This window comes from Protopterus annectens, chromosome 1.part0, assembly GCF_019279795.1.
Source record: "Protopterus annectens isolate FY-2018-M chromosome 1.part0, PAN1.0, whole genome shotgun sequence".
Lineage (NCBI taxonomy): Eukaryota > Metazoa > Chordata > Ceratodontiformes > Protopteridae > Protopterus > Protopterus annectens.
Window position 1 is genome coordinate 948,277,709 of NC_056725.1, and position 18,758 is coordinate 948,296,466.

At 35.6% G+C, this 18,758-nt stretch overlaps 1 protein-coding gene across 13 annotated transcripts in view; it reads left to right on the plus strand.

Moving 5' to 3' along the window:
- The window catches only part of LAMA2 (laminin subunit alpha 2), a 4,753,606-nt gene that overhangs the window by 2,827,901 nt on the left and 1,906,947 nt on the right, over positions 1 to 18,758 (plus strand). For all 13 annotated transcript variants that reach the window (XM_044064325.1, XM_044064371.1, XM_044064344.1 and 10 more), the window contains one exon: positions 3,085 to 3,171. In XM_044064325.1, coding sequence (XP_043920260.1) covers positions 3,085 to 3,171 — 87 coding nt within the window. The remainder of the gene's footprint in view (positions 1 to 3,084; positions 3,172 to 18,758) is intronic.

Consider the following 18,758-nt stretch of genomic DNA (forward strand, 5'->3'; position numbering starts at 1 on the left):
GTTAGTTGCACATGGATGATCTCAGAGGTATCATGCTGCACCACTAACCTGGAGGTGCGGGTATCCTTGATGAATATGGATGCATCCCCTCCTTTTGTGTTTCGGTCCGTGTTCTGTGGCTGATACATATGGTATGAGTTGTAGCCCAGTAGTGCTGGGGTTCTCTCTGGAGGCTTGAACCAGGTTTCAGTTACTGCACAGATGTCGACGTTCTCCATACTGGGAGTGCTTCGAGCTCGTGCATTTTGAGATTTAAACTACTGGCGTTGAGTAGCATAACCCTCAGTTTTTTGTTAATTGTGCTGTTTACGGAGGTGGGTTTGACTTTTGAGCCTTGCCTAAAAAAGGCACTATGGAGGCAGCAAAAGCCTTGGCCAATATTCGAAAGCCTAGGGGTGACAGGTGCAAGCCATCTCTTGCGAAGCAACGTGGCTTTCGAGCATGTCGTCCCAGGCTGACAGACACTGGATCCCCTTTGAATGACACCAGAAGCTTAGCCAATTGTTGAAATTGATAATTTTTTTCATTATACTGAGGTATCATTTTTGATGAGGGCAGGATGCTACTCAGAGTCAGGGTCATACCAGCCTGGGCTACATGATCAGAGAGCTCTTCCATGTCTCTTTTCATATAGACCAGAGAGGTACGTCTCAGGTCATTCACACCAACATAAACAATGACAGAGTCATATCTGTACTTCTTGTGGAGTGACCTGAGTGTTTGTTTTTTTTTTTGTGATACCCCATTGTGAAAACTGGATGTCTGGCATTTGCATATCTACTGAAACTGAGCAGCATACCCTAATTCAACTACTCTGGTTGATGACCTAAAATCCAGACTCACAGCTTGAAGCACAACATGCCAAGTTTGTCTTAACTGGTTTATCCACCATATTACACAGGAAAGAAAGAGTCTTTTTTCCCATTATTAGCCATATCTGTGTGACAGTTCACCATTGAAGGTTAGAGTTACAAGCCATAAATTGGCATCATGCTGCAGTCATGTTTAAAAAATAAAGTAAAAGAAAAAATATATATGTATATGTTTATATATGTATATATCTAAATATATATATATATATATATATATATATATATATATATATATATATAGATAGATATATAGATATATATAGATATATGTGTATATATGTATCTATGGGTCTTCTTTGTTTCAATGAAAGCTCATTTCACTGAATTTGAATTTATCCTGACCAAATTGCTGAAAGCTCAAACTACCGAATCTCATTTCACTGAAATGAAGTACTGGCACTGTGTAGAGTACTATGAGGCAAGTAAAAGTATATGCCCTTTCCCCACTGTAGTGTGATCCTGGAGTCAGTATACAGAGTTAGGGGGGGGTGTAGGGTGGACACAGCCCCCCACATTTTTTCAGTTTTACATTTTTTTGCAGTTGCCAAATAACTGTATAGCCATCAGTGCACGTTTTTCAAGGGGCTGTGTCCACAGGCTGAGAGTTTCATAGTGTTTCTGCCAAGCAATTCTAACCTGTGGCATGTAACATCAGGGAAGCATAGAGGAATGTAACTATTCAAATCCCAAGACATCACAGTTTTACAGAATGTGAGCTCAGAATGATGTTAATCAGATTTTTTTTGCATGACCAACTGTACTTCTTTAATTGCAATGCATTTTCCTTATCCTTTTTTTATTATTACTATGCTTTTTAAATTTATGACAGGAAGGTTTCTGTAGGATTAGTCCACTCTACTGGCTAACAAATTAATGAATAAGTAAATAAATATGTGCACAAAACTTGTATCAGGATTCACCAGCCAAAGGTCTGGGCTGTCACATTCCTGGAGCCAGAAACTTTTGTCAGATGTAAGGTGTTCCTATACTCCCTATGTAATTTAGCTGAAAGTTGCATACTGCATAAGATGTATGTAACTCCAACAGATGAGACCATACCTCTCATCCTCTTAGAGCAAGACATTTGGACAAAGCCATAAATAAAAGTGGGACAGAAGCCCAAAACTAGGGACAATTTTTAAATATTGCTCTTACAAACTTAGAAAGTTGATAGAATAACAGGTTTTGCATTAGCTTGGATTTTCTGAAGGATATGAAGTCTGAAACTCAAATCTCTGTCATTATTTTTGAACTTCAATCTTTAATGATTTACCAGTAGTTTGCCAGAAAAACACACTTTTATGAAATTTGATGAAAAATATGAGGCCAAAATCTGGAGATTGTGCGAAAATCTGTACAGTTGAGAGTTATGGATGAGACACTGCACTGTTCCTTTTACAAAATCTCTTAAGAATATGTCCCATATTACTTAATAAAATGAAATGAAATCCCATACTGCAGTACTGAATTATATATGCAGTGGATACTTTTTTGCTACGTAGTGTTTTAGATAGCACAAAGATTAATTTTAGGCTTCCATTGTGAAAGCTTGCATTATTCACTGTCTTTCCTTAAGATAAAAGTGTTATTGATGAATTTATGACACTAATGTAAGCTTACTGACTGACAAAACATCTTTTTGTTTCTTTGTACAAGTCCAGAGTAGTAATAGTGCTCTAGTCATATTGTTCCATAATGAATTCAGAAAAATGCATCTGGATATACAGTGGACCTGAAGAGAGGTACCCTCACAGTCATTGATCGTTTTAGTTGCCACAAGCAGAACAGCATAACACCATGCTGATCTTCAAACAGCCTACCACACTCTGATTTTGTTCAGTTGTCCAGTATGGTCTAAGGCATGCCCCTCCTGGGAGGAATGTAGAAGCAGCTGTACATTCCAGTTGGCTTCTATTTTACTTTCTTGGTATACGGAATGATGAGCTAAAGAAAGTGACACTACAACATGCTTTTGGGATTCTGCCAGCCACCACCCATATCCAGTGTCAGCAAAAATAACCAGCTGCCATTCCTAGACTCATTGACAGGAACTAGCTCCCTTCTGTGTCCATTGTGGCTTTTACATTTTACGTTATCAATTCCCCTTTACATACATTAATGTTTGCTTTTAAAGTATAAGAATTATGCAACTAATCCAATTTTTTGTCTCTCTCTTTTTGGTGCCTGTTATTTCACAATTGGGGCAACACAGCTTTAGTCCAACGTGCCACCTTGACCACAGTGGAGAGCTGATATGTGACCAATGCCTTCCGGGATATGCAGGACCACGGTGTGACAGGTAATAATTTTAGTAATCATGTTTGTGTGTGTGTGTGTGTGTGTGTGTGTGTGTGTGTGTGTGTGTGTGTGTGTGTGTGTGTGTGTGTGTGTGTGTGTATTTCTGTGTTTCTGTGTCTTTGCTGTATGTATATTTCTATACATATTTGTCTACAATTATCTTGGGTGTGAGAGGCTTGAAACATTCAGGTTAAATAATAATATTGCTTTTAAATAATTAATATTACAATACACAACATAAATGTTACACTACTTTCTCCTCTTCCACTTGCCTCATAACTTTACAGCTATTTATTGCACTGGAAAAAAGAACATAACTTGTATAAATATACATTATTGGTGTAGACATTTTTGCAATTCATTATATTTTCTGATTCTTGATGTGAAATAACTGTACTAATCCTACAAGTAACTGCATAGTAAGATGATTATATTATAACAAACAGATCACTTGGAAAATAGCTTTAATTATTCTTTAGTTTTCTAGTAAACTCTAGCATACTGATCCCATGTGGCAGGAATACAGGAAATGGTGACTGCACTTTAAATGAGATGTGTTTATGTAAGAGGATTGAAGAATTAGGTACATTTGTGCACCTGAGTGTGAAACATTTGTCACTTGGAGAAATGTGCACTCTGATATAGTATTGCATGTTTTTTATATTGAAATTCTTCCCATCGGTGATCTTGTTTAAGTGTAGAAAAGTACTTAGATAAGCAATCCTAGAGGACTGTAGTCATTTAACATCTGTCTCTGTCAAAGGCCTGACAAATGTTTGTGTTTGCTTGTAGTATTGATGTTATTATGGAAGTTCATAGCTGCTAGAGATCTTATTACCTGCTGAAACTTGAAACAAGTGTTACATTTTCAGATTTCTGAGGATGTCTCATCTAATGTATTGAGTGAAAAGTAAACTTCCACATGTAGGAGTGGAGGTATGACTGCAGCTCTCTCTCCCTGTGCCAGAGAAGGAAACTATACATGTGTATGTGCATGTGTATATATATCTTCTTCTTTTGGCTTTTTCCCGGTTAGGGGTCACCACAGCGGATAACCTGTCCGCTCATGATTGGCAGTAGAGTTTTACATTGTCGAGTTGCCAGCTCGGCCCCCAACCTTCCACTGAAGGCACACACACACTCATGCCTATGGTCAGTTTAGAGTGGCAATTCAGCTACAGCATGTCTTTGGGATGTGGTAGGAAACCGGAGCACCCAGTGAAAACCCACGCGACCACAGGGAGGACATGCAGACTCCACACAGAAGGCACCCCAGCCAAGGATCGAACCGGAGAACCTCTTGCTGTGAGGTGACAATGCTAACCGCTGTACCACTGTCGCCACATATATATATATATATATATATATATATATATATATATATATATATATATATATGTACACTTGTGTGTGTGTGTCTGTGTGTGTCTGTGTGTGTGTGTGTGTGTGTGTGTGTGTGTGTGTGTGTGTGTGTGTGTGTGTGTGTGTGTGTCCATGTGTCCTGAAGACAGCATTTACTGAGTTTTAGGAGGCAATGCAAGGCAACTTGCTTGGTTATGGGTGATGGATGAATTTGGTCAGGCATGCCAAAAATCGGTTTGTTATAGGTGACGGATAAAGCACATTAATGCAACTTGCTTGGCTGTGGTGATGGATTGAAAGTCGACTGTTAAAAGGTAAAAAAGAATCCAAGCATTTTAGAATGCCCTGGCATTTAGCCATGGAGAAGATGTGGGTCATGGCTGAGGCTACCATTACAAGGACCATCTTTAGCAGGTGTATTCTTCATGTTAAATGTAGAAGAGAGAGATGACTAGGAAAGTAGCAGAAACTATCTTGTAACAGCTTAGTAATTAGAACTCTTAGATTTATGCCATTCATGTTAGTGTTCCCAAACAAATTCTAGAAAAGACAGCAGAGCCCCTGTATTTTGTACTAAGCTGGCCTGCAGGTACTTTGCTAAAGTTTTCATCTGCAGTGTTCAATAGCTACGCTTGGAAGCTGCACTGAGAATTCCAGAAGTTGTATCATGGTTTGGTGACTAGAACATCCATTAGCAGCTGTGCTTTCTTGGTTGAAGAACAATAAGAGCTATCAATACTCTGGAGACCTAGACTGAAGCTTAATATTCTAGGGACAATTGCAAAGCTGAGAGGTCCCTGTCTAGTTTGGATCCATCACACATGGAGAAATATGGTGGGTTGGCATGATCTTTGTACCCCAAGTACCTGGGAGAAGGAAGGAGGGAAACTCCCATCCAACCACACTCCACTTCTGTGCAACAGTTAATAAATTTGTTTGCAAAGAAGGTAGTGATAATTTTTGTATTTATATTTAATTTGATCTATTTGCGCAGAGGACCTAACCAATTTCAGACCCAGCTAGGAGTATAAAATCTCAAGAAAAACAATTAGATTTGAAATTTACATAGGGATGCTTGATGCAGATACCACAATGGTCAGCCTGAAATGATTACATAAACCATAGATACTTATCTGTGTTTTAAAATGTAAGAAATGAAAATCAGTAATATTTTGTTAAACAACATGAAGTAAACAAGTGGAATATATATATATATATATATATATATATATATATATATATATATATATATATATAGTATGTGTGTGTGTCTGTGTGTGTGTGTGTGTGTGTGTGTATATATATATAATATATATATATATATATATCCAATAGATGAATTATTCCAAAAATATTCTTAAAAATAAATGGAAGTATGCTTTAGTTTTTCAGATGAGTAAAGGACACAGAGTTAGCAACAGATCATATTGACCAGGGACTCCATTGCTCATATTTATACAGAAGCTTTTGACCAATAAAATTCAAAATCAAGGACAACACTTTCTTCACAAGTAATTGCAGCCATTCAGCATAGTGGTTCGCTGACACACTTCCTAATGAGCCAATGATATGTCTCTTAGCTTTAAATAATGGCTTCAGAGGGATGACTGCATTCAGTCCAGGAGCATGATCAGCTCGTAGATTGACTATCTATTTGGTCTCACATATTTTGGTTTTATTAATGACATCACCTCTTTTATTACCTTCAGGTATTTTCTCAATAACTTTAAACAGGAAACTGTGATTGGGAAACCTTGACAATATGATCTGATGAAGGTTTTACCGAAAGCGCTTATCGTATGTTAATTTGGAAAGTTATACTTGCATTTTAACTTTGGTGGTTCTCATTTGAGACTTGTTTTACGCACACCATCTGGAAGTTCATGTAATGCTGAATTTTTTGCTACACTGAATCTATATCACCAAGCACCTGAGGCGTTTCCAAGGTATTCAGCAGCACTGGAATGTTTTAATCTCTGTTTTACAAGGGCTTGCTCAAGGACTTTGGCAACTGCTCCTGACAAGCGGTTTTAAACATTGGATATCAAGTGTACTGCGAGGAGTGTTTCAGTGCTTTTAAATAACTTGCCAGAATCGAAGGGTTTGTTTGATGTTTCAGACTGCACATTGCCTTTGCCGATAGAAGGCTCAAGTTGACTGTTGGTTATAAGAACTTTGAATATCGTTAGTGTTTTGTGTTTTAAATAAAACTCGTTGAATTTCTTGATTGATTAGCCGTGGAGTAGTGGTTTGATTTTTCCTGTATCTTTGTTTTTGCTTACCGCTACATTGTTAGTGAGTTGTGCATTTTTGTTAGTTAGAAGTATAAAATAGTGGATTCTGTTTAAGAAAGAATTACTGCAGTGGTTGATTTGACAGTGGATAGGTTTAACAGTTATAGTAGATATAGTGCAGAAAAAGTTGACCTAAATTGGTTGGTTGTTTGTAAAGCATTTGCCAGTTTCTTCAAGGTGTTCTTAAGAGCAGATCTGAATTTAGAGAATTTGTTGATGATTTTAACGTGGTAGGTAGTGATTCTCAGGTTTCACTGGTAGTATAGATGAGGTACAATTACATGGGGTAAGGGTGTTATAAGGGATGCATAAGAAGAAGCATTGAAATGAGTCAGTCTAAGTTGGTACTAGTTTTAATTAATGAAATATGAGAGTAAGGAAGGTAATTTATTTATTTATTGATATTTGTTGACTGGGAAAGTCCACTGGGCTTGAGACCCATTTTCAGTGGAGGCCCGGGGAGAAAAGCTCCAGGTTACATGAAAATCATTCCATGAATTTGTAACGAAACAATTACTTATAAAGCAAATGAAATAATTCAGAAAACTATCTAAACAGCTTATATTTTGTAAAAAGGCACAATACAGTAACAATGGGAAATAAGTATGTAGGAAAATTATACAGTTACAAATATTTAACAATAGAGCTCAATCTTTTTTTGGACAGGTAGGAAAAGGAAAGGTGAGTGTAGTGGGAAGGTAGAACTAGAGAGTTAAACTTAAACATAGGATAGATATAATTAGAATCTTATAGCTAGGTGATGGGAAGATGTAGGTTATAGGTGGCATGTATTTAATGGTAGTATTAAAAGTAAAAAGTGACAGAGAAGAAAAAATGTGTTAAGATAGTTGTATAGATGTGTGGACTAGGATACTAAAGATTAGGGATAACTCATATGGTGTAACAGTATTACATATGCATAAGTATATTTGCTACTTGAAACAGTTTTGCTAGATTATGGAGGCTGCGGATATGTGTGCATGTGTAGCTGGGGGTATCAGTGAGATGTTTTAGTTTTCTTTTAAAGGAGATTATGTTGTCTAATTCTGTAACTGATGATGGGAGGGCATTCCACAGCTTAGTTATGGAATAGATACCTGCTCTTTTACTAGCTTTTGATACTTTAAGTAGGTGTTTGTTGTCAGAGCATAGATTTTTGGATGGGATATAAGGTTCAATATTTTTTCAGGGAAGGGCAAAACTCAGGTTTACAAATGAGTTTATGCGCAAAGGTAAGTTGTGTGTAATGTAGGTAATGTGCAAGTAAATGTTTCTAGTTTCAGTAGTTTATAAAGAATTGAATCTAGGAGTAAGACATTTCTTTGTTTCACTTGCAGTCATTTCGCTTTATCTAAAACAGTGGTGTTTTCTATTTGGTACAAGTGTTATGAATTGGCACATTATTTTTATATTGTTTTTAAGAGGGTAGATGTTTTCAGGTGTGGCAGAAAATAATAGGAGACCATATTCCAGCTGTGGGAGAAGTATTTCTTTTTCACTGTTAGGTCTTCCTTCATGGAAGAGGGATTTGGTTATGTTTCTGACCCTTAAAAGAGCTTTCTTGATTTTGGCTTTATCAGGTCTAAGTGGAAGTGAAAGTCCAGTTTGTCTTCAATCTCGTTAGCAAGATATCTTAAGGTTTTTGTTGTTATAATGGAGTGATTGTTTTCCTTTACAGTATTTTAGTTGTCTGAGATAAATTTTAATATTTTTAATATATTAAAAATCATTGCTCTTGTTTAGCATTCCAGTTATTTAGTAGGAGGAGGTTTGTTCAAGTTGTGTTTTTTTCTTGTTTTTTTCATTTTTGTATTTGGGTCTACCATCATCTAAGCATCATGAGGTTGCTTTGTGCTCTTGCTATCATTTTGGAAATGAGAACATTTTTCATTTATGAATGTATCCCCTGCCCCATACCCAGTGATTATGCAAGCTCTTGCATCATTGTGAGGGCCTCCTCCTCCTAGGCCCATGCATGTGTTCCTCCACTTGCACTAACATGGGACACCATCTCATTCTTGCACACTCATACCGACAACCTTCTGACACAACCACTCTCTGCATGATAAACATGTGCTCTCTAGTGGACCCTGTCACTGAAACCACAGAGTAAGCTGGGCAGGAATAGCCATCCCTTCCTGCTAGTATGGCAGAAAAATTCTCCCTGTTTTTGCATTCAAGATCACAACCTGCTAATTGAATTCTGGTCAACTAAGCTGCAATCAGGCCTTTAGCCTTATATTCCACCACCATAAGTGTAATAATTTTGGGAGAGGGTTAGATCTGTTGTCAGCATAAAGAATAGATGATAGTCTGGGTGGTGTGAAGACTGTGTAGTTAGGGAGAACAGTTAGATCATATACACTTTGAAGTAGCTCTACAGAGGAAAAACAGTTGGGGGGGCTCCATATTTTTCTGATGTGTATTGACATGTTCAACCCAATCACTCCCAGCATCGGGTCAGTAAACCTAATGTACTTTTCACCTTTTCTAGCAATATACAGCAATTCTTTGATGTTATTGAAAGGAATTGACCCATTTTGCTATCTGACAGCAAAGTAGGGAATATTGTTGGTGAGCATCCTGGCTTTAATTTTAGGAATATCATGAATATGAAAATGTTATTATGTTTAAAAACCCTGTGTCTGAGCCAGCAGTGAGAAGAGGAACTTTTCCATGTAATAATTGTAAAGCCTGTTCTTTCATTGCCCTAAATGCTCTACATGCCAGCTAAGAGAATACATATTAGAGCATCTAGGCAATATTTGTAATAAAGCTCTCACCAATGCCTTAGCTGATCATGCAAATTCATCAGTACATAATTTTTTTTTTATATTAGAGCTTTAAAACTAGTTTCATCTAGTAACAGAAAGGGTGATGTTAATAATCAAGTGGAAATGTTTGAGGTAAAATGGATTGTATCCTTACAAGCACATAAGTTTCCAGGTTTAAACTCTGGTATTCCTCTTAGACCTGCCTTAAACAGGAGGCAGTGACTCTTGTCTAATTGATATAATTATTTTATTGACAACAGTTGTTGATTGGTTATAAATTCTTTCATAGTCAATGTGTTTTGTGTTGATTTTATTGTCCTACTTGAATCTGATGAAGCGGTAACTCCACGAACCCGCTAATCCTTGTCAATAAATCATTTTATTATATACATTTTGGTGGCTGTGTTGGTATGCTCACATTTTGTTTTCATTTACTTAGTCTGATTGTAAGGAGTTTTACATTTTCTGTTTGGGAATAACTCAATAGGGAGAAATAGCATTAAATGATTGTATAAATTATTGACATTATCATCTCTGCAGTTATATAAAGCCTCTGGAGTAATTAAAACATTTAAGATATAGTTATAAGTTAAATGGGGAGAAATAAGGTGGAACAGAATGAAGATGTAATGGAGAGGGAGTTTTGTAAATGAATAGTGATGAAAGAGATTGGTTAATCAGATGTTAGCTATGAAGATGTTTTGGGAGTATCATATGCAGATCTCTAAAGGATGTGATATTGGCATGGGGAGTGAGAAAGGGAATAGAACAGCAAAGCGAATTGAAACGAGAATCGTGAGGTAGAGCTGTGCACACAAGCTTCCACCAGCTTACCGAATATAGCAATCTGTGGGAGAAGATACTGAAGAGGGCTTCAAACTCTGTACATAGCCCTAAGACTGTGAGAGTCAAAAACCAAACGTCTTACAAATATTTAGCCCAGACTGTGGACAGAAACAAGATAGTATACTATTATAGCACTGCAGAGTTGCAGAGGAATATAAGAAGATATGTGAATGTATCCATACCTACTAAGGTAAACAACTGTTCTTATGTCAGTCCCTGAAACCGAATACATTTTGTAGACTTGGGACTTGAGCTGAATGTTGTTTTTTTGTCACTTTTATCTATATGGAGTACTATAAAATGTCACAATTCTAATTAAAATTAGGACCTATGTTCAACAACAAACACACGGGAGACGTGCGTTTCCTTATAGAATATCCCCAGTTCATTTAGTAAGCTGGGGTATTGGAACATTCCACCCCTAATGGTTTAGCCTAGTATATACCAGATAAGCATGATATATAAAGTGTGAAATATAAATTAATTTTGAAAGGCAGACTTTTTCTTAGCTTAAGGGCAGTATGTGCTGCATCTGCATACAATATATATAACTATCTTGTCAGCCTGAGAAAACATTGCACCCACCAATTCAAGAAGACAGACACTGATTTTTCCTCTGATACTTAATAAAGAAATGTTGTACATAACCTTCATCATTAAGAAAGTTCCATGTTGGGAAATAAGCTAAATTAAACATGAAAGGGTACAGCTAGTAGAGTAATGAAAGCAGTTATGTGCAAAGTGGTGCACATTTGCTTGGTTAATAGTAAGCCATTGGAAGAATTACGGTTTGAGAATATTGGTATGTACATGTTATATCATTTCTTACATATTTATAGCATATTTGTTAAATCTAAGTATGCGTGCATGCGTGAGTGTGTGTGTGTATGCGTGTGTGTGTGTGTGTGTGTGTGTGTGTGTGTGTGTGTGTGTGTGTGTGTGTGTGTGTGTGTGTGCGTGTGTGTGTGTGTGTGTGTGTAGGTAAGTGTGACAGCATGCAAACGAGGTAGTTCAAGGTACATCACAAATCTGAAATCTGTGTCTACACGTAGGTGTCCCAGCCTATACTTTTTGGGGGTTTGGCTCCCATGCTTTAAAATGATTTGAGATGGGATGTTAGCCTAGCACATGAAGAAAGCTGACAACACACTGAGTTAGGTCATAGTATTAGATAATGACAGGATATGACCCCTTTTAGAAGGAGATATAAGTGATGATGGCCCTGTCATAACTTTCCCGCCATAGGGTGGTTGTTTTTCCTGTTGTAGTTCTTCACCAGATATATGTCATATACATATTGAAATAAATATCCATTGTGAATCATTACTTGACATGTGATGATAAAGTGTTGGTGCAGCTAGCCCCATAAGGCTCAGCAGACTGGCAGCACTGCTGTAGCTCATCAGAGAACCTGACTAACCAATATTACCACTGCTATCCACCTAGTTTCTTAGGGCAGTATTTAAACAGTGATTCATGCACCCTAAAATGAGGCAGTACCACTTTATATGCAGCTTTTAATTGCACAGCATTGTTGCTGTAGTTTGTATAGTCTCATAGCATGCTTTTTTAGTGAATTAAGGGGAGCGTTGTAGTGTATGGTGCCTATTATCAGTAGATCAGGTGGCTGTTTCTCTGCTGTTGGTACCACAAGGATGACAGCCTCACTATTGCAATAAGATCTGACTAATAATGATATGCCTTCATTTCTACCAGGGTGGTAACGCTGCTACCAAAAATGTAGTATAGTGAGTCTTAATACCTGAAACCTGTGACAGAACATTGAAGCCACCATTCTCATATTGTTCTGCTTGACTTGTAAAATGATACCACCACAGTAAAAGATTAGTTCAGCTGTCATGGTTGCCCCATACTGCACTGTTTGGTGAGGCATAAATGTATAGAAGGAGCAATTAATTTTACAGTATTCCCTTAAGCTAGAGCTTTCAGATGGTTAGCACAGCCTCACTCTTTCAAACACTGTAGAGTGTTACATGAGAATGAATGCAAAGATGTTAGGAATTTGACTTTGTGTCTGGCAATGATTTCACTGGAGACATTGGACACAGGCAGATTAAGCTGTCAGTGCTTTGAAAGACTAGTATTAGAGGGATGAGATACCCTTGCTTTGTGCATGTGTTTCTTTTCCATTTTCAGTCAACATGCAAGATCTTTTAAACTGTGAAAGGGTATTGAGAAAAAGATAAATTATTTTTTGCACAATTTAAGTTTAGTTAAGTCCATAGACAGCTATTTTTATTATTAATTCTTTGCAGGAAAGAATCATTAAGCATCCATTTTAGAACTACTAATCTTAACTTGCATGTGAGCTGATATTATAACCAACAGTTAGAATTCTGGGGAGTGCCGTAAATCATGAAATGTAACATAGAACATAGTGTAGTAAATCTTTTTTTTTTTTTTTTGTATTTTCTGGAGTCCCACATTATAAACATCATTCTTTTTCAGAGTAGCATACATTACAGATAACTGTTTTATGTAGAACTCTATTGTGTTGCCTTTCTTGAGTCCAGTATGGTTTATGCAATAATATTAAGTTACTATCATATCAAGATGGAATAGTTCTAATGGAATGTATTAATTTAAGGATATCATTGATTTTATATGAGTTAAATGATTTATGCATGTCTAGATTCCACTTACTCCAGCTTTCTTTGAGGACTGCATCTTATTTTGTTTTCAGCATTTTGTAAATATATAATGTCTTTATTTCATCTGAGAACCATGTATTGAATTTAGTCTTATTTCTCAGATTCAATTAACCAAATGTATTTTATACAGAAGGAAAGAAGTTTTACTGTGCATAAGCTGCAATGTTTCCCAGTGATATATTGCACTTGCTATCTGTAACATTTACTAGAAATTTCTTTGCTATAAACTGAAGAATGTTATAGTTCAGTAAAGAAAAGGATTTTAATATGGTGGCTTTTTGTCATGTAAATTCTCAATCCATGCCTGCAACCATATTTTAAAATAAGAATTAGAATTTTATAAGTATATATAGAAGTTGCCATAAATAGCTTTCATTACCTAAATGTAAAATCTTTTTTTATTATTTTCATTCCAAAAAGAGACTTTTATGGTGCATGATTTGTAATATGTTTTAAGTGATGTTTACGTTAAACAAAATGTAACTAAATTAAAATATAGCGTTGTCATTTATTCTGTTGTTCTCTGTTTACTCAGTTCATTGTAGAAGTTAGGTAGAGCTCAAGTTTATCCTAGCACTTATTTGCATAGAAGCTCATCCCCATCAATTCATCACAGGATATGCATACACTCAGCACAAACACACATAAGCATATACACATATGGAGAGAGTACATGTATAGTATTGAAAGTGTTTAGGAGTACCATTTCACATGCATAATTTCTTTAGGATGTGGCGGGAAGCAGTTGAACTGAGAGACTACTCATGTAGACATGGAAAGACTATACAAATACAGCACAGTCATTAGAAACAAGGGCTGTCATGTACAACCTGTAACTACTGTACCATGGTGCCATATTTCCTTCTATTTTTGTTCATTCAGTAAGCTATGTAGGTACATTCCTTGGCGCATTATTTTCATTTTTAACTTCAGTATAACAGTGCATATTTGCTCTGCAATGTCATTTTTATTTTCACATTTAAACAGTTACTGGAACATTAAGTGCATTCCCCAGACTTGGTGCACTGCCATTTTATCCATTAGCTTCTTCTACACTTTATTTGAGATGTATTGTCTATGCAATTCTAAAATCTTCTCACATAAGAAGACATGTTTTTACATGGCATAAATCAATTCCTTACCTGTTTATTCATGCATATACACATTGTATCAAAAATGTAAATGTTCTTAAATAACTGAAAAAGAAAAACTAACTACAACAACTATAGCACAACTAAAATATTAAAGTAGTTACCATCTTCTTCCAGTTATTACTCTTGCAACACTACTGCCCTCTTTTCCAGTCTCACAGATTCAGTTCCTCTCTCCAGCCAATCACATAAAACTCATTTCATATACAGGAACTTTCCTTTTTGCTTATTTATGTTCTTTAGCTGAGGCTCCTTAATCTAAAACTTCCTAGTTAATATCACCATCGAGCTTGAATTTTTAAATGATAATTGATTCAGCTTTTGATTAAAAGGGAATTATATATTTTTATGCTTGACTACTTGCTGTATTGAAAATGAGTGCATGTCTTGCTGTATAGGTGATCCAACTTACAAACATAATAATGAATACTCTTCTTCCTAGCTGTGACAACTTCAGATGATTTCAGGCATGAATATCTACTAAAATGTATTACTTAACCTTTATGTTTTAACTTTATTGTTCTGGTAAAGCTATTAGAAATTATCATTCTAAGATAAAATTTTGCATCCTTATTCCATGTAAATAGACCAGTACAACTTCCCTTTCTAAAATGTTTTAGCTCAGCCAAATTAAGTTTAGTTTGTAAAACACACATAGTATAATTATCAGAAATAGCTGTAACAGTGAGGCAGTCATAGGAAAGCACTTAAATCTTACCTGGCCTTGTTCATGATTTCATTCTTTGGTGTCTTACAAATTCCTTACCTTTTCCATTGTTTAAACAATTCATAAAAATAATAATGGTTAATGTGGGGAAACTGTAATTACCACCTATTTTTTCAGAAAAGAATAATGATATTAGTCTAGGAAGAAGCAGTTTTATATATATCTATATCTATATCTATATATATATATATATATATATATATATATATATATAGACACATACACACACACATACACACACACACACACACACACACACACACACACACACACACATGGCTTTCACACTTTTGATGAAACTCAAGCGTCTGTTATATAAAACATGTAGTAAAATACCTACCAAGTTAAATGGTGGTTTTAACATGCCTGAGAGTAATTAAACATGGTTTTGGCAAGGTTTATTGTGGATCTGTGATTTTCAAAGCATCCTTAGTCTAAATGCATGATTTCTGGTGTTAGTGTTTGAGTCTGTTAGCTAGCATGACAGGACATACTTGTGTTTCTTTTTTTGTTCTTTTTTTCTTAGGTTTTAAAATAATAAATAAATCAATTACAAAACAAATGAAATAACTATTTACATAGATCCACAGCTGATCAATAGATCAAAGATATACATATAAACAATAATTAATATTTTTCAAGCAAGTCTTTAAGTTTAAGCCAAGATATACATGAATTTGTAGTATTAGAAGTTCTCATCTTTATACTATGCAATTCACTACTGCAAACATTTTTTGCCATACTAATAGATTCAACACTAGAGGGGGAAAATTTACTTTTCCAATTTTTAGCACTTTGCTTTGCTTTACTTTTGTGGCTATAGCAAGAATAGACCAAAGAAGAGGCACTTGGGTTTTTAGAATTATTTCAGGAATCAGAACATTAAATAAAACTAAAGATTTAGAAATATTACATCTATCTGACCATAGAGCTTGAATGAAGTTTTTAATTTCTTTACAAATAGTGGGAGATGACTTCACATTCATATACCATATGCATACAGTCAGCTATTAGTTCAGAATCACATCTCCAGCATTTAATTCTATGTGATTTTTACATAATTGTAATTTTGTTAGGAGGACAAAAGCTTTGTGTAATAATTTCAAAGTGAAAATGTTCCAATTTAATAAAGCTGTGGTTTTATCAGAAAATTTTAATATTATTTTCTTGTATTCTTCAGTGAAGTCTTCATTATTCATTTTTTTGGAGTAGTTGCAAAAGGAATTATGTAAATATGTGAAATCTAACACAAGAATTGTATTAATTTGTGACAAATATGATTTAATTTTCATTGTATTATTACTGATATTTATTAAGAATTCCAATAATTTGGGAAACAAATTCTTATCTAGGTTAATATCTTATTAATAATCTCTGTTGTTCATAAAAATTAACCAATTAGCAGACTCTTGATTGTATTTGGAATTTAATTTTCAGCAAAAAAAAAAAAAATATATATATATATATATATATATATATATATATATATATATATATATCAGTACTAGCATTTTGTTAAAGTTATGAGTTTATAAGCAGTCACTTGTATATGTAATTGGAAGCATGAAATATATTTAATCTTTAATTCAGTAGTTACAATATGTGAACTTTTCAAAACAGGAAATTAAGTTATTTAAATAGAGATTTTGAGAAGAGGGTGGAATTACATTTAGGGAAAAATCCTTTAATAACCAGATAAATCTATTGTTTATGACTGGTTGTGATATATTTATTTACTAATAATATTTCTTGATGTAGGTTCATAGGTTCATAGGTAAGTACTAGGCTATCTGCCTGAGAGCATCTGTAAGCCTAGCAAGAATGTTTTGGCTTTCGCCGCCCCCTTAGATTAGTTCCCTGTGCCTCTGTCCAGCAGAGCCATTAGTTCCCTGTGTCTCAGTCCAGCAGAGCCACTGCAGTGATCCCCGGGGTAAATTTTCTTTTTCCTATCTACTCGTCAAGGTTTCTCTTGAAGAGTGTTAGTGAGGGGTTCTACCTAATGTAGGAATCCTGTTCCAAAGCATGGGGAGTCTCTAGGACAGGAATCTATCCCTCCAGCACATCCTATTTTTCATTGTGGTGAGGTTTAGATCCCTAGAGCATGTGGCTCTCTGGGATTTGCTTTTTTTTAGGTGGAGCATGTCCATCAATTCTGAGTTGGAAATGGCCTTGTATGTCAGGCAGAGATCTCGTCTGAGTAAGTGGTATGCAACCGAGTACAGCTGGAATTTCTTCAGTCAGGCTGCATAAGGCATCTGTTTGAGGCCAGTAATCCTCTTGGTGAGTTACTTCTGTGGTCTTTCCAGCTGTTGCAGCTGTCTTGTAAGGTACATCCCAAATGGGACGGTGTACTCTATGATGGGTCTGATGAGTGATGAGAAGAGGGGCACAATAACCTCTTTTGTTCTAGATGCAAACCCTTTTATGATTAGGTGGGCCACATAGAAGGATTTTCTAACCACCTTAGCAATATGATTATCAAAGGAGAGATTACTATCTACTTAGGTCCCCAGATCCCTTATTACCTTTTCTGTATTTAGGGGACTACCACGTATGTGGTAGTTCACGGGTACTTTGTTTTTTTCCAAAGGGGATAACTATGCACTTTTTGGCATTTAGCTTGAGGCTATGATTTTGATACCAGGTATCCATCTTAGTGAGACCCTTCTGGAGGATGTCTGTATCAGCCAGAGAGACAGTTATGGCCCCCAGTTTGCAGTCGTCTGTGAACTTGGTCAGCCATAGTCCTCCTGTGCTTGCCTGTACCTCTGAGAAGTATATACTGAACAGGAGGGGTCCCAGGACTGAGTCTGGGAGATGCCACTTGTAACAGGTTTAGAGTCTGACCTAGAGCCTGCAACTCCCACCATGTGGGTTCTATCCATGAGCCAATTGGCAACCAATCTCGTGGTGTAGGGGTTTTTGTTCAGGCTGATGAGCTTGTTTATATTTGCTTCCATTTTGAATTATAAGATGAATTTATCTACGGCACTATAATTTTTGCAATTGTTGAAGTAGCATATAATCGAATATCGGGGAACCCTATTCCACCATCACCCCAGCCTTTCCTGTGCCAATCAAATGAAACTCTTGGTTTATTAGGATGCCAAACAAATTAAGTTGAATATTATTTATCTTCTTCATCAATTTTTTTTGGTGGAGATGGTACTAAAGATTGTAAGACAAACAATATTTTAGGGAGAGTTATCGTCTTAATAAGCATTAATTGTGCTTACATGGTAAAGAAGAATTTGTTCCAGTTTGTGACTATACTTAAAATTTTATCAACAAGCTGTTGAAAGTTTGCTTGTATCATTTCATTATTATTAGACATAATGATTATACCAAGGTATCTCATTTGATTGCTATTCCAATTGAAGTTAAAATATGTTGTATGAATTTTTAAAATTTTTTTATTAACTAATAATGTACTTGTTTTATTATGATTAAATCTAAAGTTTGAGATTTCTTCAAACTGATTTACAGAACTAATTATAAGTTCTAAGGAATTCTCTATATTTCCTATTGTTAGTAACATATTATCAGCAAAGAGTTGAATCTTTAGTTTGAAATCTTTTTTTGTTTTGATACCACTGTTCTTAATTGATCTAATACTATTAGTAAAGGGTTCTCTAGCCAATGCAAAACATAAAGGTGATAATGGACAGCCTTGATTTGTCACTTTTTCTAATTTAAAGGAATTAAAAAGAAAATAACCTATTTTAACATAACCCAAGAGTTATTGTATAACTTAGAAATGAA